Source organism: Lepidochelys olivacea, assembly GCF_965140295.1.
Source record: "Lepidochelys olivacea isolate rLepOli2 genome assembly, chromosome: 20".
Lineage (NCBI taxonomy): Eukaryota > Metazoa > Chordata > Testudines > Cheloniidae > Lepidochelys > Lepidochelys olivacea.
The window spans coordinates 1,384,209-1,407,007 of record NC_140430.1 but is presented as its reverse complement, the minus strand read 5'-3'; the positions used below and the strand labels follow the sequence as shown (position 1 = coordinate 1,407,007).

Genomic DNA, 22,799 nt, shown 5'->3' with positions numbered 1-22,799 from the left:
TCCTTCCCCCCACCAGCCCAGCCCCCTGTCCTCCCATAGCCATATCCTCCCCCTGTCCCCCTCCCCTCACCCCATAGCCATACCCCCCGACCAGCCCCACCCCATACACACCCTCCTTCCCCCGCCAGCCCAGCTCCCTCTCCTCCCTCCCCATAGCCATACCCCCCGACCAGCCCCACCCCATACATACCCTCCTCTCCCCTGCCAGCCCAGCTCCCTCTCCTCCCTCCCCATAGCCATACCCCCCGACCAGCCCCACCCCATACACACCCTCCTCTCCCCCGCCAGCCCAGCTCCCTCTCCTCCCTCCCCATAGCCATACCCCCCGACCAGCCCCACCCCATACACACCCTCCTCCCCCCTGCCAGCCCAGCTCCCTCTCCTCCCTCCCCATAGCCATACCCCCCGACCAGCCCCACCCCATACATACCCTCCTTCCCCCCACCAGCCCAGCCCCCTGTCCTCCCATAGCCATATCCTCCCCCTGTCCCCCTCCCCTCACCCCATAGCCATACCCCCCCGACCAGCCCCACCCCATACATACCCTCCTCCCCCCGCCAGCCCAGCTCCCTCTCCTCCCTCCCCATAGCCATACCCCCCCGACCAGCCCCACCCCATACACACCCTCCTATAAGTAGGGGCATAGCAAGCAGATCGAGGGACGTGATCGTCCCCCTCTATTCGACATTGGTGAGGCCTCATCTGGAGTACTGGGTCCAGTTTTGGGCCCCACACTACAAGAAGGATGTGGATAAATTGGAGAGAGTCCAGCGAAGGGCAACAAAAATGATTAGGGGACTGGAACACATGAGTTATGAGGAGAGGCTGAGGGAACTGGGATTGTTTAGCCTGCAGAAGAGAAGAATGAGGGGGGATTTGATAGCTGCTTTCAACTACCTGAAAGGGGGTTCCAAAGAGGATGGCTCTAGACTGTTCTCAGGGGTGGCAGATGACAGAACGAGGAGTAATGGTCTCAAGTTGCAGTGGGGGAGGTTTAGGTTGGATATTAGGAAAAACTTTTTCACTAAGAGGGTGGTGAAACACTGGAATGCGTTACCTAGGGAGGTGGTGGAATCTCCTTCCTTAGAGGTTTTTAAGGTCAGGCTTGACAAAGCCCTGGCTGGGATGATTTAACTGGGAATTGGTCCTGCTTTGAGCAGGGGGTTGGACTAGATGACCTCCTGGGGACCCTGATATTCTATGATTCTATTCCTTCCCCCCACCAGCCCAGCCCCCTGTGCTCCCATAGCCATATCCTCCCCCTGTCCTCCTCCCCTCACCCCATAGCCATACCCCCTGACCAGCCCCACCCCATACACACCCTCCTCCCCCCCGCCAGCCCAGCCCCCTGTCCCCCTCCCCTCACCCCATAGCCATACTCCCCCGACCAGCCCCACCCCATACACACCCTCCTTCCCCCCGCCAGCCCAGCCCCCTGTCCTCCCATAGCCATATCCTCCCCCTGTCCCCCTCCCCTCACCCCATAGCCATACCCCCCGACCAGCCCCACCCCATACACACCCTCCTCCCCCCGCCAGCCCAGCTCCCTCTCCTCCCTCCCCATAGCCATACCCCCCGACCAGCCCCACCCCATACACACCCTCCTCCCCCCCGCCAGCCCAGCCCCCTGTCCCCCTCCCCTCACCCCATAGCCATACTCCCCCGACCAGCCCCACCCCATACACACCCTCCTTCCCCCCGCCAGCCCAGCCCCCTGTCCTCCCATAGCCATATCCTCCCCCTGTCCCCCTCCCCTCACCCCATAGCCATACCCCCCGACCAGCCCCACCCCATACACACCCTCCTCTCCCCTGCCAGCCCAGCCCAGCCCAGCCCCCTCTCCTCCCTCCCGCCATACCCTCCCCCTGCCCCCTCTCCCCCTCCGCCTGTTGCCCTCCCTCCAAGGGGCTGGCTCCGGCTCCCTGACTGATGGGTCTCTCCTCCAATGGCCGTGGGGGGCCTCCTGCTTCCCGTTTCGGGATTGGCGGCGGCTGGGCCAATGGCGCGGCGGGAGCGGGCGTTGGGCCGTTCTGGGCGCGGGCGAGGTAAGATGGCGGCGGCGCTTCCTTGTTGGGGGGACGGCGCGGGCACCCCCCGCAGGCAAAATGGCGGCGCCGTGGGGGTGGGGTTATCCGGTGAGGGGGCGGGGGGAACTGCTTGGGGGTCAGCCCGTGGGGGGGGGCGAGGAGAGCCTGGGGGTCAGCCCGTGGGGGGAGGGGAGCGCCTAGGGGTCAGCCCGCGGGGAGGGGCGAGGAGAGCCTGGGGGTCAGCCCGTGGGGGGGGGCGAGGAGAGCCTGGGGGTCAGCCCGTGGGGAGGGGCGAGGAGAGCCTGGGGGTCAGCCCGTGGGGGGGGGGCGAGGAGAGCCTGGGGGTCAGCCCGCGGGGAGGGGCGAGGAGAGCCTGGGGGTCAGCCCGTGGGGGGAGGGGAGAGCCTGGGGGTCAGCCCGTGGGGGGGGGGCGAGGAGAGCCTGGGGGTCAGCCCGTGGGGGGAGGGGAGCGCCTAGGGATCAGCCCGCGGGGAGGGGCGAGGAGAGCCTGGGGGTCAGCCCGTGGGGGGAGGGGGTCAGCCCGCTGGGGGTGGGGGAGGGCGTCACCCTGCGGGGGTCAGCCTGGGGGTCAGCCCGTGGGGGGCGGGGGGAGCCTCAGGCTGGGGTCTCCCTCCCCCAGTGGGTGTTTTGCAGTCCTCTCCCCATAGCCCTCCCCTCGTGGGGTGGGAAGCTCTCGGGGGCAGGGGCCCAGCGCCAAGCCCCTGGCTCTGAGTGGGGCCCTGAGCCCACAGCAGAGTATGGGGAGGGGGGCTGGTTCTCTGGGGCAGGGGTTGGGAGAGCCCCCTAGAGGGGGGGTGGCTGGAGAACCGACCTTCTTCCACGTGTTTCCCCGACCCGTAAGAGGAGGCCCTTAGTCATGCACAAAACGCCCCTGCACCCAAATGGCAAAGGGTTTGCGTTGGGTCCCGCCGGCTTCTCCGTCCTCAACGGGCATGCAGGGGAAGTGAGCTGCAAAGTGACCCGGGATGCCATGAAGCTCAAACCTCCCAATAAAGAGCAAATTAAACCAAGGCTGTGGGAAGAATTCCCTCATGCCGCTCTCTCTTGTGCTGCTGGGCTGTCTCGTTTTGTGCCATGACACCCTCTGCAGAGTACAGGGGCTTCTACTGAAACACTGACAAATAATTTGGTCCTATTTCCCTTTGGTGATGGTAGCAGGGGCTGCTCAGTTATACTAGCGTCTGGAGGTTGCTCCAGCTCTAACAATTAGCTGTGTGTATCTGTTGCAAGTTTTGGTATGAACAGAATTCGGATCCATGTCTTGCCGTCAAGTCGGGGGCGTCTTACCCCTGTGCCAAGGCCCCAGGAACCCTTATCATGTGCCTTCGCTCACCGTCAGTGTTCCCAGCCTCGGCTGGAAGGGCAAGAGTTCTGCATTAAGCACATCCTTGAAGACAGGAATGCTCCCTTCAAACAATGCAGCTATGTCTCCACTAAGAATGGGAAGAGGTGTCCAAATGCTGCTCCCAAAGCTGAGAAGAAGGATGGGTAGGTACCCGCCACATCATGTTACCTCTCTCTCAAACTAGTAGAATTAAAGTGACCTGGAGGGAGTATCTTGTCATGTGAAGGATCTGTCCAGTGGCTAAGGCACAGTGCTAGGAGCTCTGAGTTTTATTCCTAGTTAGACTGCTTTCTCACTGTGTGACCTTGAGGAAGTCACTTTGCCTTTCTGAGTCTCCCTTTAGCTGTCTGCAAAGTGAGAACAGTAATCTGTCTGGCAGAGGGATTAAGAGTTAATTGATGCTTATCAAGTGATTTGAGATCCTTGGGTGAAAGGTGCTGGAGAACTTGTAGTGTTTATTGATGTGTTTGTTTCCTGGTGCTGGCGTCACTGCAACAAAACTTTCTCTTCAGTGGGCATAGCACCAGCGCTGAACTATCTACACCCTCACAGAGATTTGTGTTCCCGGATCTTGGAGTGGGTCCTTGGGAGATAAAGATGATCAGTCCTATGCATGTGGGCCTCTCTGCATGGACATTAAAAATCCTGTGTCAGTTTTTTGAAAGAGTGAGGGCTTGCCCCCATATCCTTCTCCCAAAAATCCCTTCCCTCATGTCACTGCTGGGCCACGTGGCTGCCACCTCTATGCCAGAGGTAACTGCATTTCAGTGGTTGTGCATGTGATTTGTAAATCACATGGGGTCCTTTGGTAGTATAGGAACTATACAAATGACGGTCAGAGTTGCTTGAATTTATCATTGGTGTCAGAGGAGTGGAGTGAAGACTCCTCCTTTTCCAAGCCAAGTGTCACTGAACACGTCTCACTCTATTTGCCTTGCTGGTTGGAAGCTATGAATTCCCTAAGCCAGACAGCATTTTGTTTTGTCCCCTCAGTGTGTCGTTCTGTGCTGAACATGCCCGCAGGAACACGCTGGCACATCAAGCCCAGATGAAGAAATCCAACCCCGGACCCATGGGTGAGACTCTTCTTTGCCAGCTGAGCTCTTATGCAAAGATGGAGCTGGGCTCCCAGACTGCAGAGAGCAGCCGCAGTGAAGCTAGTCGAATTCTAGGTGAGAGCTTTGAATGAAATGCACAAGAAAAAATAATTTTGGGGAAGCCTCCTTCTCTGGAGCTAAAATACGAGAGGAACCAGCAATAAAGTCACGCAATTTAATCCTGGAAAGGGAACAATCCCAAGGAATCTGTGGTAAAAACATGATATCCTACAAGAGAGAGACTTTGCTTAGTGATCTGATCACTGGACCTGGATCCATGATCTCCTGTGTGACCAAAGTTGAGTCGCTTCACCTTTCTGAACTTAGGTTTTCCCCTCCTGTAAAACATGGGGCAATACATCAGAGTGAAGTAGTGAAATTTAATTAATAAACATCTGTTGAAGTGCTCCTCCTATTATCCTATGAGATGAATCCCCTTACTTCTCCAGCTTGCAGGTTCTGTGCCCTAGTACAGTGGTTCTCAACCTTTCCAGAGTACTGTATCCCTTGCAGGAGTCTGATTTGTCTTGCGTACCCCCGGGTTTCACCTCACTTAAAAATGACTTGCTTACAAACTCAGACAAAAGCCCTGGCTGGGATGATTTAGTTGGGGATTGGTCCTGCTTTGAGCAGGGGGTTGGACTAGATGACCTCCTGAGGTCCCTTCCAACCCGGATATTCTATGACATTAAAATACAAAAAGTGTCACACTGTTACTGAACAATTGCTTATGTTCTAATTTTTACCATACAAAATAAAATGTTTATAAAATAAATCAATTGGAATATAAATATTGTGCTTACATTTCAGTGTATGGTATACAGAGCAGTATAAACAAGTCATTGGCTGTATGAAATTGTAGTTTGTACTGACTTCCTTAGTGCTTTTTATGTAGCCTGTTGTAAAACTAGGCAAATATCTAGATGAGTTGATGTACCCCCTGGAAGACCTCTGCATACCCCTGGTTGAGAACCACTTCCCTAGTAAATGGACACAACCTAGCTACAGGCGGTGCAGCTTCTGTCCTGCGGGATCAGCTCAGCAAGGAGCAAGCCGGCAATTTTCAGGTTTCTTGGTAGGGGAGATAAGAATTCCATGCATCCGATGAAGTGAGCTGTAGCTCACGAAAGCTTATGCTCAAATAAATTGGTTAGTCTCTAAGGTGCCGCAAGTCCTCCTTTTCTTTTTGCGAATACAGACTAACACGGCTGTTACTCTGAAACCATGAGAACTGTGTATTTTGACAGCCCAGATCTAATTGGTGACTTTCCTGTTCAAACCCTGGAGCTTACCTATGCTTTTTGGGGGTTGGGACATCTGTGATGTGACCTGTTTGTCTCTTGAAGAGCTTGGTTGTCTCCCCTCCTGCTGCCGGACTCCTGGCAGATTCTTGGCTGTGCTGTGCTTGAGTGACAGCAGCCTGGAAGTGGGGCTGAGTGGCCTGCCTCTGTAATGGGCTTCTTTCCTTTCAGACGAGGACAGCTGGAGCGATGGAGAACAAGAACCCGTGACAGTGGATCAGACGTGGCGAGGGGACCCTGATAGTGAAGCTGAAAGCATCGACAGTGATCAGGAGGACCCTCTGAAGTAAGACATGTTGTGAATGCCTGTCAGTTGTGTAGAATGGGGAGCTTGCTGCCGCAGGATAGTAAGAATAATTTAGATCCTTGTTAAAAGACAATTCTAGGAAAATAAACAGCATCTTCAGTAATGCTACAGCTAAAAATTGCAAATGTTGTTTCTCGTGAGTTACACCACATGCTGATCTCCAGATAGGGTCAGGAAGAAACTCTTCCTCTGAGGTATGGATGAAAAGAAGCTGTCGCCTTTTTTTTGTGTGAAGTATCTGCTGTTAGCCCTCATCGAAGAGTGAGTACTGGGTTAGATGGGCCATTATTGGTCTGTTCTAGTCTGGCCTCTTTTGAAATATGTGAAGCCAGTGTGATGTTCAGTATTGTGTAGGATGCAGAAGAAAATCCTGCATTGCTCCAGTGTGACCAGGTCAGTCTTGTATATCTCTAGAATGTAACCACCTCCACTCGCTGCCTTTAGATTTGTATGCACTGGCTGGCTTGCAGGTCTCACTTATTGGTTAGATAGCTTCTCCCTGCCAGGTGTGCTGCTCTAGGCTACCTCTTATCTGGTGGTATCTCAAGGCGATTGGCGAATGTCCATAAAGCTCATGGCTTACTGTCCCTCACTTACTTGTGACCTATTGAATTTGGGTTCTGTTAACAGACATGCTGGCGTGTACACAGCTGAGGAGGTGGCGCTGATCATGCGTGAGAAGCTGATCCGTTTGCAGTCATTGTACATAGACCAGTTCAAACGACTCCAGCACCTCCTGAAAGAGAAGAAGCGTCGATACTTGCACAGCCGTAAGGGGGAGCATGAAGCCTTAGGCAAGTACTGGTCTAGGAAGCCACAGCTTTGTATTCCTGTGGCCACAGGGCATGTATAAGCCACACACAGACCTTTATGTTTCTTAGGGGTGATTTCAGTTCTTCAATTTGCCTGAGGGTGATGGTATTTGTTTGTGGTTGGCCAAGTGTTTGAAGATTGGTCTCATGGTGAGTATGAAGGTTGCCCGATTTATTGCTCTTTAACATTTGCAGTGTTGTGAGGAAACAAGCCTGCAAAACCTGAATTCTGAGAGAAAAATTATTTTCTGTATGGGATTTCTTGTTTTCTTTTTTAATAAACAAAATGTTAGGGTGTGTAAGTCCTTGTCTACACTAGAAAAGATTTGCTGGCATTGCTGTACCGGCAAACACTCCTCGTGTACATGCAGCTTATATTATACCCATTTAGTAGGCAAAATAAGCTACGCCAGCCAAAGCTCTTGATGCTGATATAACTGTGTCTGCACTGAGGTTTTTGCTGGTATAGAAATGCCGTAAAAAATCATGCCCCAAACTGACATTGCTATACCGCAAAAGTCCCTCATGTAGACCTAGCCTCAGCGTGGGTGCTGAGGACTGGCAGAGGGGCCATGATTGGCACAGAGGGCTTTGGCCAGTGCTGCAGCTTCCTCAGTCTGGCTTAGAAAACCTTTCCCTATGAATCGGCAGGAGCCTAGACGCTCAGATGCTCTGAGCACAGGGATGAAGAGGACGAAGCGACAGTTGAAGCTCTCTCCATTGGGCAGATAATGTGCTAAATGTATGAGATGCAGTTATTTCCCTGACCAGCTCCACTCTCTAGGCCCTCTGTCTGTCTCCATCCCTGCTTTTTACATTCCAGGCAGATGGCATGCTCTGTGGCGCACCCACCCCTAAGTCCATCCCATGGCCTTCGCTTTCCCTGATGGATTTCTTCTTCCAGACTTTGTTTAACTTCACATGCGTACACGGTTATACTTGTAAAAACCATAAATACAAAATGTAAACTGATAAAACTTATGTGCTTATCGTTTTCAAAAAGAAAATGGAGTGGGGAGAAGCAGGGGTGGCAGTGGGTCATCCCAAGGATGGCAGGAGAGGCACTTGCCTCTTGCCGATTTCCTGCGGTCTAGAAGATGATCTTTGGAGGCAGTTGTTTTTATAGTTCAGCTAGTGAAAGGTTGCGTCCTGTAGCTGGCTGTGCTGCAGAGCCACACGAAGAATGCCTTCACTGTCCTCATCTCTGTGGGTAACGTATCCTGCAAAAATACAGTATGCAGCCCCTTCTCTGACAAAAATAATAGGCTATTCTGTGCAGCAGTGTTTTATAAAATATTTTATAAATCGGTAACTTGGTGAAAAAGTCCATGATGAACAGTCAGGTAAATGCAAAGTTATGAACATTCACGTCACAACATTTGCACATTAATAAACTTTTAAAATAGACCATGTAGTCAGCTTTGGAATAATCTGTAAGCCAAGTCAAATTGCAATTCTAATTGCAGGAATTCATATATTATAGTCCAAATACAGGTTTGACCCATCAAGAGTTTCAAAAAGGGAGGAGTCCTTTAAGAATGCTTACAGACTAACCAGTTTACTTAAAGATTCCTTCTTTGCCCCTTGGGGTAAGTGGGATGAGCTTGCTGGAGGCTGCACTGTGCTGTTCAGACCTTACCAAAAGGCTTAGTCCCTGCTCTAACTGCAGAGCTCAACACCACCAGAATGTGGAGCTGTTCAATACCTCTCTCAGCAAGGAGTTGGCAGTTGGAGGCCTTCCATAGCCAGCTAAATGGGCTGGCTCCCTGCATAGGAAATCCATCCCCAGTCTTGCTTAGTAGCGGACAGTGGAGTCCTCTGTAAACAGAGGAGTTTCGTTTAATCGGACTAGGGCGCTGCAGCAGTCTGGGCAGTGTTGTATGATGCTGATTCCCTGTGGTCTGTGTCTCCAGGAAGCAGCCTTCTGACAGGCCCAGAGGGGCTTCTGGCCAAGGAGCGTGAGAACCTGAAGCAACTGAAGTGTCTCCGACGCTATCGGCAGCGTTACGGCGTGGAGGCCCTGCTGCACCGCCAGCTGAAGGAGCGTCGGATGCTGGCGACCGAGGGTGTGGCCCAGCAGGTACTTCATGCTGTAGACACAGGGAGGTCTGATCTCAGGCCTGTTGGAGTTCCAGACTCGCTTGGCTCCCAGGTCTCTTCTCCCTCCCCTCCTCATGGGGATCACTCCAGCAAGTTCCGTGTAGGTCCAGCCCTGCCAGAGTTTCCATTGTAAAGCCCTGTCTTTGGGGATATGTACATCAGCCATAAATACTCACCCCTGGCAGATGCATGGCATATGAAACCTCAGCCAGTGAATATGGAGTTCCGTTGGGCCTGCTTTTATTAAAGGGACAGGAGCAGTTATAGTGTAGGCCCAAAATGTAGATCTGGAGAATGTTTCCCTTTAAAGAAAGGGGGGTGGGCGAGAGGCTGATATGAGTAGGAATAGGTTTTCATCACTTGTCATTAAATGGAAGTTCTTTTTTTGTTGGAGCAGAGAGAGCTAAATATTCCTTGGGAGCCCAAATGTAGCCACCTTGTGTTGTGCAGGAGAAGCCAAATTGAAATTGACTGATGCAGTTGTTTCTGTATGGGCGGGGGGAAGCTACCTAAATGTCTGAATGAAATTAGAGGATGGGACTGATTTTAAACTCCCCTAGGCAGGGGGTTCAGCCCTTCCATGATGACACCTCCCTCCCCCCGCCAAAAATAGCAAACTGGGAATGGCTAAGAATCCATGTGCTAAGGCAAGAAAGTTCAGTATCTGCCCTGAAAATGTGGGCTGCTTCAGAAGCTGAACACTCTCTGACAATAAAGTCACAAAAAGCTGACATCCCCATGGCGGACCGTCGCTCTAATAGCTGAATGTGAGAGTCCTGCCAAGTGGCAAGTCTCTCTCCAGTCAGCAGGTGGGCAGTCCTGTGTGGCTCTGATCCCTTCTCTTGGGCTCCTCTACAGGCACACACCACTCGTTCCAGCCAGCGGTGCTTGGCCTTTGTTGATGACGTTCGATGCTCCAGTCAGTCTCTCCCCATGACCAGACACTGCCTCACTCGTATCCTTCTGTCCTCCCGTCTGTAGTGAGCTGCACATGTGACTCCGCTCCTGCAGCGTGAGGTGTACTGGGGTGACAGCTGTTTTGATCCTCGTTTCTGTTGGCCCTGAATCAAGGCCATCGGTTTGCTGTAGCTGTTGGTTTCAAGCAGGAGCCCAGAGGAATGCCTTCCCGTGGTCTGTTGGCTGTTCCAGAGTCTCAGAAGGGAACAGCCAATTCAGTTGGAAGCAACAAGCGAACCATGGAAGCTTACAGGACAGCCACAGGCTAATTTCCAGCTGTGTTAAACTAAGATAGAAGTAAATTGTTCTTTAACTCATAATGTAATCCTTGAAGAATCCTGGCTGTGGATGCTGATAAACATCTAGAACGAGGAAGTATTGGGTGGAGCCTTTTGTGAGTTAAGAATAAATCTTAGCTCCCCTGGGAATTGTCATGGGTCCCTAGATCTGCCTTGTCTTACTTGGATTCCCCGCGGGGGGGTGCTATTTATTTAGTGCACATCCACACTGAACAGTGAGTCTCATACTGTCTCTGTGGCATGTTTGTCAGTGACTTCAGAGCGAGTCTGCTTGGCTTACAGATAAAACAGTGGGCCAGCCCTGCAGGTTCCCACTGGGTTCTTTCCAGCTTCTAGATCCCCGCAGTAACAAGCCACATTCTGCCCCTGGTTACACCTGTGCAGCCCCCATTGGCTGTAGGAGCTTACACTGAGGTAACTAGAGGTGGAATTCGGTGCTGCATTCAGAGCTTAGTTTTAGCAGTTGTTGCTGATGTGAGTCAGAGTAAACTCCAGCTCCCTCTCCCAGAGTCATGTTGGCTGAGTGGGGCTGGCAGCAGAGGAAATTATGAACTTTGTTTTGTTACTAAAGTCAGCAGATCTGAGTCTGGTTACACAAAGGGAACAGGTGTGTGTGGCAGGAAATGGCCATTGTTTCTCCAGAATAAATGCTCTTAAAATGGCTTAACCCAAGAGACATTTGCAGCTGGCTAGCTTAGAGCGGTGCAGGCAATGAAAGGACTGTATAAAAAATGTCTTCTCTTATGTCTGATTCGTGTCTGCTATTTACTGACACAAACAAGATTTTACTTTGGTCAGCCCTGCTGAGCTGATAGAGTTATAGGAGAACCATGTGTAATCTGTTCTGCTTTGTGCATTGTTGATAGACTCCTTGGCTCTGTTTGGTTTTCAGGGAACTAGATTGTTGGTAATGATGTGTGAAACAGACAGAACCCATCTGGATTCTCCTGTTCCAAGTGGGGTTGGTGAGTTTGATAAATCATGTTTTGATCTGTAAACTAAGCACTTGATCTGGAGTCACAAAGAGAGATTAAAATCCGGAGCCCCACCCTGCTGTTTATACAGAGCCTCTTTTCAGATGGCATCTGCCCTTGAGCATCTGATAAACCTAGGCTCCTCTGGTGTAGGCTTAGTACTGGTTCCTTTAGTTTGAATTACTAGCTTCTTTAAGTCTGACTGGGAATCCTGTCTGCGTATTAAGAGATTCCTCGGTGTGCGTGTGTGGAGGATTTAAGAGGAAATGGTCATCTTGAAATCTGATCAACTTAAAAAAATGAGCTAAAAGCTCTTTCAGGTCCTTCATCTGTGTTGGAGTTCCCTGCCAGTTTGTGGTTTTACAATCACTGTATTTTCAGTGTTTTTCTCTCCTTTGATGCCTTGCATAAAAAGGGAAACTGTGAAAGTAACTATGCACAAAGACTTAGTAACGAGTTATTTTTTGCGTGACTTGACTTTGTGGGTGAGTCTGACTTGAGACACCTTAAACAAGCCCGATTTGTCCAAGAGTGCTGAGTGCCCAGTCTCTGAAAATCCATTTAAAGTGCTTTAAGTTAAGTACCCAAGTCACTAGTCATTTGGGTTGGAGTGCTGTCATTCACAAAGTGAACAAACTGGGGGAGAAATTGCTCTAATTTTTCATTTACACAGAACTTCCGAGATTACTGTAACAGTAAAAGGCCACAGGTTACCGATGGGGTGTGATTTTACATTTGGCAGGGTTCCTTTAAGTGGTCTTCAAACAGGAAGTCAGTTTGTCATATTCAGCAGGGGATTGTTCTTGTTCTAGTTTTGATAGTGAGCGAGTGGCAGTCCCCAGCTACTGTCTGCTGCTGGACAGCCTTAGAAGTAGGATGCCATTGGAGCTATGGTCTGTTTGTGATTAAAGGCAGGAAATCCCATTTATGCTATTGGCAGGAATAGTTTTTCCTCTAGGCACTTTTAGGTACGGAAGGGATGAAAATCCGGAACTAAATTCCTAGGTTTGGAAAAAGCTGTGTGCACACTGATATAAACACGGAGCTCCCTGCTGCATGGTAGATGTGAAGGTTTGTGCAGATACTTATGATTTATTTGCAGTGGCCCATTACATTGCATTCGTAATGCTGCCCATCTGAGGGTCTGGGTGGGAGTGCTTTACAAGCATTCAGCTAAGTCTTGTAACCCCCTCTTCCTCCTACCAAGGTGTCAGTATTATCCCCATTTTACAACTGGGGCACACGCAATTGACCAAGGTCACTGAGCAACTGGGGACTAGATCCCTGGTCTCTTGAGTCTATGCTTCGGCCTCTGCTTTGTGTCCCAGGACAAGACACCTTTCGGTAGCTGGTTTCTCTGCCAGGCTCTCTACATTCCCCTTGACTGCATCTTCTCAGATATTTGTCAGGATACCAATCAGACATTGTTTAAGCTGTGCCAAGGGTCGGAGGAAGTGTCCTGCGACAAGCCGGTTCCTGTAAGCCTCTCTGAGTGTCCCTGCTGCCCGCTTCATCTCCAGCTACCACCCCAGATGTACGTACCTGAGCAGGTGCTGTCCGTTCCCGAGGAGCTGGACGCTGCCCCCATGGATCTGTACTTGAGCACTGCTGAGCTCCAGCCCTCCGAGAGCTTACCCCTGGAGTTCAGCGACGTAAGTTGGAGCAGCCACTTGATGCGCAGTAGTGCGGTGTGCAGGCATGGTGTCCTCCAGTGAACGGAGGAAGAGCATTGCTGTCATCATTACGCAGGCTAAAGCCATGTTAAAATATTATGTGGGGGAGGGGTGGGGATATAAAGCAACAGATCCCAATGCCTTTACAAACCACACAACCAGGTATCACTGAGAAGCAGCCATCCCTAGGGTAGAGAGCCCGCAGTGCTCTGCGTGACATTGGGGTGTACGGGTAGCTAAGGCAGACCCCCTACCCTTAGGAAAAGAACTCTGGGATCTTTAACCTCCACACACAACAAGCAGGATCTCTGGTTTTGAGGGACTCGGAATACAGTGCCTAGGTGTCATGGTACCTGTGGTGGTACAGGTTTGCCTGCTCATCTGAGCTGTTTTCAGAGTAACAGCCGTGTTAGTCTGTATTCGCAAAAAGAAAAGGAGGACTTGTGGCACCGTAGAGACTAACCAATTTATTTGAGCATGAGCTTTCATGAGCTACAGCTCACTTCATCGGATGCATACTGTGGAAACTGCAGAAGACATTATATACACAGAGACCTGTTATACTGAAACTGGATAAGGTTCAGAAAAGGGCAACAAAAGTGATGAGAGGTATGGAACGGCTTCCGTATGAGGAAAGACTGGGACTTTTCAGCTTGGAAAAGAGACGACTAGGGAGATGTCAAGTTGCAGTGGGGGAGGTTTAGATTGGGTATTAGGAAAAACTTTTTCACTAAGAGGGTGGTGAAACACTGGAATGCATTACCTAGGGAGGTGGTAGAATCTCCTTCCTTAGAGGTTTTTAAGGTCAGGCTTGACAAAGCCCTGGCTGGGATGATTTAACTGGGAATTGGTCCTGCTTTGAGCAGGGGGTTGGACTAGATGACCTTCTGGGGTCCCTTCCAACCCTGATATTCTATGATTCTATGATCTATGATTCTATGTGATAGAGGTCTATAAAACCATGACACGTGTGGAGAAAGTAAATAAGGAAGTGTTATTTACTCCTCCTCATAACACAAGAACTAGAGGTCACCAAATGAAATTAACAGGCAGCAGGTTTAAAACAAACCAGAGGAAGTATTTTTTCACACAACACACAGTCAGCCTGTGGAACTCTTTACCAGAGGATGTTGTGAAGGCAAAACTGTAACAGGGTTCAGAAAAGAACGAGATAAGTTCATGGAGGCTAGGTCCATCAATGGCTATTAGCCAGGCTGGGCAGGGATGGTGTCCCTAGCCTCCGTTTGCCAGAAGCTGGGAATGGGCGACGGGATGGATCACTTGATTCCCTGTTCTGTTCATTCCCTCGGGGACCGTCGGCAGACAGGATACTGGACTAGATGGATCTTGGGTCTGACCCAGTATGGCCGTTCTTACGTTATAAGCAGGCACAGTGGGGTGAGCTGAGTCTAGAGTTTAAGCATCTCCTGCCACTTGCCTAGGGTGACCAGATAGCAAGTATGAAAAATTGGGACTGGAGGGGTGCCCTTGGTGCCTGTATAAGACAAAGCCCCCAGTATCAGGACGGTCACGATACTGTTGGGACATTTGGTCACCCTGCACTTGCCCTTTGCCAGTACCTCAATCAATTCTGTGTTTTTGTTTCTAGTCATTGAAGAAAGAACCATCTCGTATGAGGTGTGAGAATTCAGAGGGTTTGGGAAATGTTTGTTTTGGTGGGGTTTTAACCTGATTGCTCCTTTGCAACTGCTAGTCTATTTAAATCCATATTTAGGGGCTTTTTTTAAAAGCGGCTTTTTGCATCTATCCCATAAAGGATGCACAAGGGTTTTAATCCCTGGATTACTGGGATGTCCTGCATGCGGGTTAAGCCTCCATGTTGAAAAATCCTAATGAAATGTATTTAAACAAAGCCATTGCAGGTGCTCTGAACTATCTTCTGAAGGAGACATTTCTTGCTTTATAAATTAGATATTACCAAACTCTCCACACACTTCATCCCAAAACAGACCTTTGGTACCAACTTAAAAATAGCCGGACAGGAATGCTGAGAGAGCCTCCTTTAGCCGTAGGGGCCCTAGAAGCCATGGTATTAATATAGCCATGTGGCCCCGGTCCAGTGACTCGAAAGCCCTTGAGCGCTGAAGCTGCTTGTTAGGAACCTAGATCAGCTGTGGCTGCCATAAAGGCATGAGCTGACGCCCATTAAAGTCAATGAAGCCTTTCCATTGACTGCCGTGTGCATTGGGTCAGGGCCTCCGTTTTCTTTGCCCTGGGGTTTGAATGTTCACATGGCAGAAATGGCATGCTGCTGCGTGCAAGAACAGTCTTTGGGGGAAGAATTTTGTCAGGCCAGAAACGTGTTGGAGCTGGAGCTGTTCTCTTGGCCTGTGCAGGACGTTAATGGCTGTTCAGACAGGAATTCAGGAGCCTTATCTCTGCTTCTGGCCGTACTCTAAGCTGGGCCTGGCTGTTGGCTGGAAAAAAGTGGCCTGCTTTGGAACAGCCCTAGTAGCATGTGTGATTCTCCATGCTATTGAGATAAGCATGGGTCTGCCTTGCTAGAAGCACACAAGTGATCAGAGTCCTAGGGCCTCTCGTCCTGGGATTCATTCGGTTAGAGGGATCCCGGAGGGAACCTTTCCACGGTCCTTCTTGAGAGGACTCAGAGTTTTGTCAGCATCCAGATATGCAGAGCCTCTGCATTTTATCTAGTGTAACGTTATCCTGTTAACGCGCTCCTCTGCAGTCACCAACATTCCACCCTCCAAAGCCAAAACAAATACCCTCCCCTAACAATAGCCTCCGACCAGTCCTGGCCTCCCGTGTCAACATTATCATCAGGAGGCACAGCGGCAATGTATTTGTGAGCATGGCAGAGTGGAGGAATAAAACAGAGGAGTGGGTAGATAGTTTGTCCGGGTCCCCAGAGAGGGCTCTGCTGGAGTGTGATCATTTGTGTGGAGCCTGTGAGGCGCCTGAGAGATTGAAATTAGATCCTCACCCAGACCTATTGCCCCCACCCCTTAGTTGGGTTGTTGTCCCTTCTTGGTCATCCCGTTTGTGGGACAATGGTAGGTCATGCAGGGCTACAGGTCTCTGCGTCCTCAGACTTGTCTTCAGTGGAAGTCCATCCCAGATTGTAATGCTGCTAGGGAGAGGCAGATTTCTTTAGTGGCTCAGAGTGCTGTACCCAGAATTCCAAATCCTTGGTTATCAAAGAAGGGAAGCCCCAGACCGGCCGGTTTTTCTTCGCGCTGGCATGGTTTGGAGGAAGAGAGAAACTAATCTGACAGCAAGTCTAGAATTCCTGGTGTCCCAGTGCCCACTGCTGACTTCCTCCCTCGTGCTTAGAACAGGGCTGAACCATGTGGGCATTGGGGGGAAGCTTGCCCTGCCACTGTCTTTGCCTGCCCTGGGGTCAGAGGATTTGGTCTTCAAGGCCAACAGTCACCACCTTCCACCCTTAAAGGCCTCTAATAACATGGCCAAGTAGGGAGGAAGATCCTGAGGAGCTGGAATAGGATTGTCCCTGCTTCCCCTGCCCTCCATGTGAAGCTGTGTTTTCTAGCAGCCTGGTGGACTTAGGACCTACTCCAGATGGTAGCAGGGACTGCCTGGGCTCTGCCCCCTTTGGAGTCTCCCAGGACTTTCAGACTTGGTGAGCCCCTGCAGCAGAGCTCTGGGTGCCCAGCACTTCTAAACTCAGGCCCATGGTCTTTGCCCTTTGATGTAAGTGGGTAATGTGGAGAAGGGGCCCAAATCTCACCTCTGTAGTCCACTCAGCCCCTTGAAGCCTGCTGGCGGGTGTTTTCTCTTGCAGGACTTAGATGTGGTGGGAGATAGCATGCAGTGTCCCCCTTCCCCTCTGCTCTTTGACTCCTCCGGGGCCCTGGAAGATCAGGCGATCAAAGATATTGCTGAGGCTGCTGTAGACATACTGGCCCGTGAAGAACCTCCTCAGCCAGGCATCCCGACCCAGGCCACCCAGCTGGACAGAGGGAGCTCTTCTGGCCAAGCCACCTTGCCAACTATGGAGTCTCATGCAGAGCCACCTGCCCAGGTAGAGCCGGGGATGCGCCTGGGGCTTCCAGCCATGAAGCAGTAGCAGGAAAGCTCCCAATCTGGGTAGTATTTCCCCTCCAGAACTCTGTAAGGAGTTGGACGAAGGGGGAGTTGCTCCCTTTTTACGAGCTACCAGGTCAGCTCTGTATTGGCGAAAGCTCCATGCGGCTGCTCTCCCGTGGAAAGCCAGCCATGGCCCCACTCTGCCCAGCCATATCACGCCCTGGTGTGGATGATCGCATGTTTCCGGGCATTAGCTGATTGCCTGCAAGGGTCAGGAAGGAACCTTTCCCCTATATGCCTCACTACACAGCTGAGCTGGTGCACTATTTGTGTGTGTGTGGAGTGGGGGCAGACAGGTTACATCTCTGTCTGAGGTATTGAGGTGTGGTCTGCACTGAAGGCCGGGTACCCGGCCAGTGGCCTGAGCTGTTGCAGAAAGTCCTGTCTCTCCGGTGTGATTCCAAAGGAACGTTTACTCCATCGCTGTCTCTCTCGTTACTACCTTGCTCCTCCCAGGCATCGAACACCCTCTCCCTCGCTGGTGCGGCTCACCCAGGAGATTGCTATGAGGTTGGCCTTTTCTCTGGAGGTGGCCGCTGGGAGCCCTTTTCCCTTCCCTCCGATTGCTGGAGAGGGCTGGATGCTGCTGCTTCCACAGCTGAAAGGGGTCTCTGGAAAGCAGCGACCTTCCCCTTCTTCCAGGAGCTGAGCAAGCTGCTCCTAGCTCTTACCAGCCTGGGGCACTAGGGCCTAAGCTTGGGATTCAAGCTGGCAGGTCTGAAATGCCCCAGCAGCAGGCCCTGAATCAAGGCCATCGGTTTGCTGTAGCCGTTGGTTTCAAGCAGGCGCCCAGAGGAATGCCTTCCCATGGTCTGCTGGCTGTTCCAGAGCCTCTTGCGGGGATCGGCCAATTCAGTTGGAAGTAACAGTCTGCAAATGGAGGTCTCCACCAGGAGGGGGGAGGGCTGGACTGGAATCGCTCTGGAGCTCCCACCCTACTCTGGCCAGCAGCTGTCCTGGCTGCAGCGCCTTGTGGCTTCTGTGCTGAATGCTACTCGTGTGCATATGCGTGAAATCCTTCCGCTTGGAACCGCGAGCCAGGACCTAACTCGGTCAGGTGCTGGGCTTGTGACTGTGGATTTTCTGTCTTTAACAGAGTCGCCTGCAGACTGGGGTGGGCGGGCCTGGACCAGAGGAAGACAGGAAGCTGGCAGAAGCTGCAGCCTCCACCCGGTCACATGGAACACTGGCAGCAGCCAATGGGAATCCGGAACCAGCCTCCATCAGCTGATAAGATCTCGGATTGGAATCCTTTTTCTTGATGAAAGTCTTGTCCGCCCTGAAAGGGACCTGAGCATGAAATACATGTGGTTGGCGGAGTATGGTAACCCAACACTTCACCTTTCCACCCGAGAATTGCGGCCAAATGAGTGAAACCAGGGAATGGTGAAATGTCTGGCCAGAAGCTCATGTGACAGGTTCCAGTTGGTTGCTTTCCTGCCAGTCCCTCCCGCTCTTTCAGTTCTGGTTCCTTTTGGTGAAGCCTGCCAAAAGCACAGCTGGCTAGTGAGACTGTGTGTCATTCCCAGTCAGGGTAGAAGAGACGTAGAAAGGGTAGGCGGCTCGTGGGACGCACGCTCAGTTAGTGAAGTTGTGATGTATCCATGGAGAGGGGTAAATGAGCCAAACTGAAAGAGTTTTCCCAGGTGGGGACTGAACATTCTGTAGTCAGCCTGTCAGGGATGCATGCGCTAGGCAGAGGCTTGGCTTGTTCAGACTGTAGCACCGTGTACTAAAGCAAGATTCTGTCCTAACTGTACCCAGTTCATTCTAGTGTGCAACGGCTGTCATTCCTCTGGCATTGTACGCCTGAAATTTGACTCCTCACTCTAGCTTTAACTGATGGATGAGCCCGTAGGGTGCTAATCGTGTGTAAAATAACAGTATATAAATGTGCTGTACAAAGTTTCCAATTTGTAATCAGAACAGAGAAATTTCCATCCCCCCCCCAACAAAAAACAGACAATAAAGAAATCAGAAGAAAATGACTGTCCATGTTCTGGGGGGTTGTCGCCTCCTGCCTCTGCTGCCACAAAGTGCAGCGAGATTCTCCTGTGAAAGGAGAAAGGTAAAATGGCTTGTAACGCTGTCTGGAATTAGGGGCTTCATTTAAATTCGGGTGGCGAGTGTTGAAGAAAAAGGGAAACTCCCCCATTCTCTGGGGCTGCATACGTAAAGCAGAGCATGAGCGCTAAGAGCAGATGTTCCTGCGGACCTGGGATACTGTCGCTAGTCTGGGAGCAGTTTCATTGTTCGTAAATACTCTGCATGCACAAAAGATCTTCAGGGGGGAGGAAAAGAGCGGGGATCATAACTGAAGGAAACGCCCTCTGCCTGGAGGAAATACAACTTTACGTCATCTTGGCCCCTGTGTAACTTGAGAGCAGCCAAAGGAGAGAGACTGCAAGGGCACAGCATCCTCTGTGTCGGAACCGTGGGACGTAGGCCTCTGGGGAGTTTGTGGAATGAAAACCATGTGGCTGCAAACCTCCTGAGTCTTTCCATGTCCAGTAAAAATACACACGGTCATGTTTCACTCAGTCTTACAATGTGAAACCCCAAAAGATCTGCTGTTGCTCTGTGGTTTGGTGAGAGCGGCGCCTGCGTAGCCCTGCTATGGGGCAGGGGCTGCCAGACTTTCCCATTACAAATCCCCTATTTTTAGGGCTTCCTAGCTCTGCGCACGAGGCCTTGGCCTGGGAGCCAGGGCTGGAGTTGTTTGTGTAATTTAACCACAGAAGCAACTCCTCAGTTAGAGGAATGGTGAGGTTCAACCCGTTCCAGGCTTTGATTTGATTTGTGTTTATTGAATTGTTGCTTCTAGCAGTCCCAAAGCCCCCTGCAAGTCCTGTGTACGTCCTGCTGGGCTAGAGCCTGGCTCCCTGCCATGCATGGCTGGGTTTTGCACATTAGCAACTAAGGCTGCCCCTTCCTGCAAACGGCATAGCCATAGTGCCGACTCCCAGTTCTCTCAGTGGAGCCCGTGTGCAAGACGGAGCCCTGGTCCTGCCAGTGAGGGCAGCCAAATCCCCTGGTGAGTGAGCCCTGTACAGAACAGCAAGGATGCTGCATGGCAACCCCGAGTCTCAGGCCTGGATCTTGCGAACAGTCCCGGGGGTAGGGTCTGCTTGGCAGCACATGTGCTGTCTGTTCTTTCGGTGAGCGCGGCAGCCTGCTGTCTTGTTTCGAAAGGCTGGGTGCTTGCTTGCCCTTGGGCGAGATGTGCAAAGGGAGCTTGGGTTTCCATGGGCTCAGGCATTTAAACGCAGCAACACTTGTGCATCCCCTTGAACGTTTTCCTTTCCCTCTTCTCCCCCTCCCTCTGCTGTGCTCACTGACCAGAGGTACCTCGCCCTGAGGAGCGGTACAAAGCAGATTCAGTAGCATCCATCTGTTGTAATCATTCTGTGGATGCTGTTCTCTGATTTCCACTGTGCTCAGGAGAATTCATTTGCTCACAGCTGACATTACTGCTCCTGGCCTTGCCAATGGACCGGGCTTAGGGTATTTATTAGGTCCCAGCAGCCCCCGTCAGAGCCCAGGCCCCTGTTGGGCTAGGCACTCTACACCCAGAACACAACGTGGTCCCTGCCCTAAGGAGCTGTCGGTCTCCGTGGGGTGGGGATGCTGTGCAGTGCCTATTCGGGCCCCCAGGGAGTTTTCCCACCCCCCCATGCTGGCAAAGGGCCAGCGAGGCAGGGCAGCCCATAGCCGTAACAACGTTCCATGTTGCTCGTCGACTCCACCAACTGCAACTCCTGCAGCATTTCCAGGGACTCCCCAGAAGCAGCGTGCGCTGGGAGGGCAGGCGCCTGTGGGTAGGATGGGTGTGGAGGGAGCAGGGGGCTGCTGGCCAGACATGTTGCCCTTTCTTGGTGCCCATCTGCCCTATTTAGGGGCTGCTGCCCTGAAGCCCATCTGCTTTGTGAAGGATTTTGGCGGAACCCAGGGGTCCTGACTCTCCCCCTCTGCCAAGCTGCTAGAGGCCACTCCTGGAGCAAGGGATGGACCCCAGACAACCTGCCCGTTGCACAGCTGGAGGGAGCATGGATTCTAGGAGGAGCTGGGCATGGTTGGGGAGCAGGCTGTGGAAGGGAGGGTGCCTGAGCTGCCGGAGGAAGGAGCCGGGTCAGGAGCGTCCATGGGGAGGCACTTGCAGGGTGAGTGGAGTGAACTGGCCATGCCCTTGATGTATGGTTGCCCAGAGGCTTCTCTCCTGGCCCATTATTAGCAGTCTGGAGAGCTGGGGGTGGGGTGGAGCGGAGCCCCCCTCCAGCGAAGAGCAGCCTGAGCTGCCGGCTTGCTGAAGGGCACCTCGGCCTTCTCGCTCCTGGTGGAGGCTCCAGCCAACCTGTCACATGAGCTTCACAAGTCATGGCTAGTTCTGCCTCCCAGCACCGTGTGAGCTAGAGAAGGCTGTTCCCAGACTGTTTCCACAGCCCTCACCACCACCTTGATTTCAGCAGAGCTCCATGCATGTAAAGACCTGACTGCACAGATCCAGGGTCTCACCTGTCTGCCAAGCACTAAAGGATGGAACATGGCAGCTGTTCAACAGCACATGGCAACATTAGAGAAGCATAGAAGGGGAAGGGAAGTAGCACCTCGTGGGGTAAGGGTGAGGCAGAATGTAGCTGCCCAAGTGAAAATTTGGCCAGATTCTGGACCTAGCACCTCTTGAACAGCCCAGTTTGGTTGGGACTGTAGTTCTGTCTCATGAATGATGGCAGGCTTGCCGCACCTTCTCCCAGGCTGGAGCAATGGGCTCAGCGCTGGTTCTGAGGGGCCCATCCCGAGCGAGCTCCAGCACCAAGCGTTGCTCAGAGCTGTCCCGCTCCTGAGCTGACTCTCCTTAGCTTGTGAAACCCAGGTGCCCCTAGTTCCTTTAGCAGGCCGTGCACTAGCCCCTAACCCCAGGGCCTTCTGCCCACAGGGCCTCTGCACCTGGGACCATCTCCCCTCTGGCCTACTGAACCCTCAAAACAGGGGCTTTCGTCTGGGCCACGTAGCATGGGGGTGATGGGTGCATCTTGCAGATGACCCACAGAAGTCTCGATGTGTGTTTGCCCCACCTGGTGGCCTGCTGCCTGGTCACCTGCCTGGTTGCCAGCTCCTCTGCACCAGAGGCTTGGTGAGCTGGAGGGGGAAAGGCCAGCGGTATGAAATCTGCCAACACACGGGCACGTTGGGCTCTTTGGGACAGGAGGTGGCAGAGAAGGGAAACTTACCAGCTGGTTACAGGAGGGGACGTGCATTGTACCTGCCAGCATCCTGGCCACGTCTTCCTGCTGCGCCTGGCAAAGGTGAGACGTCTCCTGGCGCTGCCAGCAGGCCCCTGAGACGGAGTCTTTGTCTAGGGGCCTTGCAGCTACTTGGCAGCACCAGAGCCAGTTTCCTTTGCTGGGCTCGTCGGTGAACAGTGCTGGCATTGTGATGGGGCAGGGAGGTGACTGGCTCCGCTTATGGGCCTCAGAGGGGTAAATCTGACACAGATGTCAGAGATCAGAGCGGCATGAAGCAGCCTGGTTTGGTCTGCGCATGCTGGAGCCAGAGCTGGGAGCCATTAAGACACCTCCAGTGGGCACGGAACAGACAGAAAAGTTCACTACAGGGCTGTGGGTGGGAGGGGGGTTAACAGGGGACAGGGAGAGGAGCCCCGGGGGTCAGCGTGCTGGTGCCACGGGCTGGAATGAAGCCGGGTGGCGGAGGGGATGCATGGGGCTGGGATGCTGTGGGTGGATGGGGCACTGGGGCGACGGGGCCCTGCCTGGCTGTGGGAGGTGCCCGGGAGCTGGCG

At 52.3% G+C, this 22,799-nt stretch overlaps 1 protein-coding gene across 3 annotated transcripts; it reads left to right on the top strand.

The window, feature by feature from the left end:
- The first annotated feature begins 1,988 nt into the window (after positions 1-1,988).
- Positions 1,989-18,981, top strand: KANSL2 (KAT8 regulatory NSL complex subunit 2). 3 transcript variants are annotated; one of them, XM_084610367.1, is made up of 10 exons: positions 1,989-2,045; positions 3,279-3,536; positions 4,387-4,565; positions 5,963-6,077; positions 6,729-6,892; positions 8,824-8,990; positions 9,869-9,965; positions 12,639-12,892; positions 16,698-16,937; positions 18,099-18,981. In XM_084610367.1, exons 2-10 carry the CDS (start codon positions 3,286-3,288, stop codon positions 18,231-18,233), a joined length of 1,602 nt encoding a protein of 533 aa, XP_084466493.1. In that variant the 5' UTR covers positions 1,989-2,045; positions 3,279-3,285; the 3' UTR covers positions 18,234-18,981. The 3 variants fall into 3 exon arrangements, with proteins under 3 accessions (XP_084466493.1, XP_084466495.1, XP_084466494.1); XM_084610368.1 differs by lacking the exon at positions 1,989-2,045 and adding an exon at positions 2,062-2,135; XM_084610369.1 differs by lacking the exon at positions 16,698-16,937.
- Positions 18,982-22,799: the final 3,818 nt, after the last annotated feature.

What these genes read in the sequence shown, in the direction of transcription:
- KANSL2 (XM_084610367.1), top strand. Translation starts at nt 3,286, where the DNA reads ATGAACAGAATTCGGATCCATGTCTTGCCGTCAAGTCGGGGGCGTCTT. An exon ending in GATCAGGAGGACCCTCTGAA is followed by an intron (nt 6,078 to 6,728) that starts GTAAGACATGTT and finishes TTCTGTTAACAG; the next exon opens with ACATGCTGGCGTGTACACAG. An exon ending in GGGGGAGCATGAAGCCTTAG is followed by an intron (nt 6,893 to 8,823) that starts GCAAGTACTGGT and finishes CTGTGTCTCCAG; the next exon opens with GAAGCAGCCTTCTGACAGGC.